The sequence below is a fragment of the Prosopis cineraria genome, unplaced genomic scaffold (assembly GCF_029017545.1).
Source record: "Prosopis cineraria cultivar Desert tree isolate PC_DT_omini unplaced genomic scaffold, ASM2901754v1 PC6, whole genome shotgun sequence".
Taxonomy (NCBI): domain Eukaryota; kingdom Viridiplantae; phylum Streptophyta; class Magnoliopsida; order Fabales; family Fabaceae; genus Prosopis; species Prosopis cineraria.
In genome coordinates, this window is record NW_026555337.1 from 3,209,602 (window position 1) to 3,212,124 (window position 2,523).

A 2,523-nucleotide genomic window follows, 5' to 3' on the forward strand; every position below is an offset into this window, starting at 1 on the left:
AGACAATGAATATTGGCTGGAAAAGTTCAGTATTGTTGCATTACCAATGATTGATACACTGTGCGCATATATATACACTGGCAGAGCACTACACAATATGGTACAAGCATGACTACTATACACGTGTCAACCTAATGGAAGAGCACTATAAAATATCTAGATGACATGCTTTATTCTAGTATGTTCTGTAGTACTAAACCTAATATCTTTGGACTTTATACTTGGGCTTGAACTTATGATGGGCTTGGTTTAAATATGTTGGACTATATCCTTAACACCCCCCTCAAACGAGAGGGTAAAGACTGAATTTTGAGTTTGTCTCTAAGATATACAAACTGAGCCCTGTATAGCGGTTTAGTAAAAAAGTTGGCATTCTGCTCATTAGAAGGAACATATTTGATTTTCAATTTCCCAGCTAGCACTTGATCACAAACATAATGCACATCAATCTCAATATGCTTCGTTCTTGCATGATACACTGGATTTTCAACAAGAGCTGCTGCATTAATGCTGTCACACTATATAACAGGAACTTTGATTTTTGAAATTTTTAATTCAGATAGCAAAGAAAATAACCAGGCAAGTTCAGCTGCAATATTAGAGAGTGCTCGATATTCTGATTCAGTGCTGGATCTCGACACAACACTTTGTTTCTTGGAACACCATGAAACTAGTGAACCTCCCAAGTATGTACAATACCCAGATACTGATCGTCTGTCATCTGGGCAAGCTGCCCAATTCGCATCAGCATAGGCTGTTATATTTAAAAGCTGAGAAGGTGTGATAGACAAGCCAAATTGAGATGTACCCTTCAAATACCTGAAAATTCTTTTCACTCCTTTCCAATGTTCAGTTGTGGGCTTACTGAGGAATTGACTGAGATGATTTACAGCAAATGAGATGTCGGGTCTGGTGTTTGTCAAGTACTGCAATGTTCCTAGAGCACTTCTATAATCTGTGGGATCCTTAAGAAGGGCACCTTCATTTGCACTTAAGATTTTTCCTCCAGCCATGGGAGTACTACATGGTGCAGCATATAACATATTGAATTTTTTTAATAGATCTTCAATATACTTACTTTGATGTATGAAAATGCCATAAGAATCTCTTCGAACTTCAAACCCCAGAAAATAATGCAAATCACCAAGATCTTTAAGGGAAAAAAGATCATTGAGTTTTTTAATGAGTTTCTGCAATTTATAAGGCTCACTCCCAGTTATCAATATATCATCTACATAGATGAGTAGAATGATCACATATGTCTCAGTAGTAAGAACAAATAAAGAGTTATCACTCTTAGTGTTGTAGAATCCCCAGTCGTGAAGCACTCTACTCAATCTATCAAACTAAGCACGTGGAGCTTGTCTAAGACCATAGAGAGCCTTACGGAGTCTGCAAACATGGTGTGGTTTCTTTGAATCAACAAACCCTTCAGGTTGCATCATAAACACATCATCTGAAATGAAACCATTGAGAAAGGCATTGTTAATGTCTAATTGTTTCAATGGCCAGTTGAGTGTCACAGCAAGGGATAAGATGATTCTGATTGTTGCAATCTTAGCTACAGGACTGAAAGTTGCTCCAAAATTTACTCCTGCATCTTGTTGGAAACCTTTGGCAACTAGTCTTGCCTTATGTTTATCAACTACTCCATTAGATATATACTTAGTCTTGAAGATCCATCTGTAATCAATAACTTTTTGATTGTTAAATGGGACTAGATCCCATGTCTGATTCTTCATTAAAGCTGTATGTTCTTTGATCATAGCTTCTTTCCATTGTGGAATAGAAAGAGCCTCTCGAACAGTGGAAGGTTCCTTAGAATGATCTAATGCCGTTGAAGTAATTCCAATAAAAGGATATTTAGGTTTAACTATCCCACTTTTTGATCTTGTAATCATGGGATGACCAAGCGGAGGAGCAATATCTGATTCTGTACTTGATGATTCTAAGTTCATTGACATTGGAATATTAGGAGTTGGCATAGAACTTTGTGAATTATCACTGTTGCTGTTAAGATTATCAGGTTTGACATTTTTGCTATTTGTCAAGTTATCTTCAGCAGAATTTAATTGTCCAACATGCTGAGATGCAGAACTAGGGGAGACAGCTATATTTAGATTCTCTGTAATCTGAATATCATTAGCAGTTAGTGGATTTCCTGGCCCAATTCGAGTAGTGGAATCTGAGCTAGGCATCTGAAATTGTTAGAAACTGATTGGAAAAGAATCAGTCATTTGAGAAGTTACAATAACAGGTTGAGATTTGTTGATAAAGCCTTTGGAGAAGGGAAAATCTTTCTCATTAAATGTCACATGTCTGGAAATGAAAATTTTTCTAGAGGAGCTTAAGCACTTATAACCCTTGTGTTATCCACTGTAACCTATGAAAACGCATCTGGTAGAATGAAACTCCAATTTGTGATGATTGTAAGGTCGAAGGTTGGGATAACAAGCACAACCGAAAGCTCTTAAGCTCTTGTAATTAGGAGTTTTCTTGTACAGAACATGGTAAGGACTTGTA

General features: G+C 36.9%; 1 protein-coding gene across 1 annotated transcript; it reads right to left on the reverse strand.

Moving 5' to 3' along the window:
- Positions 1-263: 263 nt before the first annotated feature.
- Positions 264-1,013, reverse strand: LOC129313211 (secreted RxLR effector protein 161-like). Its single transcript, XM_054956175.1, has 2 exons — positions 577-1,013; positions 264-510 (listed from the first exon to the last, which is right to left on the reverse strand). Exons 1-2 carry the CDS (start codon positions 1,011-1,013, stop codon positions 264-266), a joined length of 684 nt encoding a protein of 227 aa, XP_054812150.1.
- Between the last annotated feature and the right edge of the window lie 1,510 nt (positions 1,014-2,523).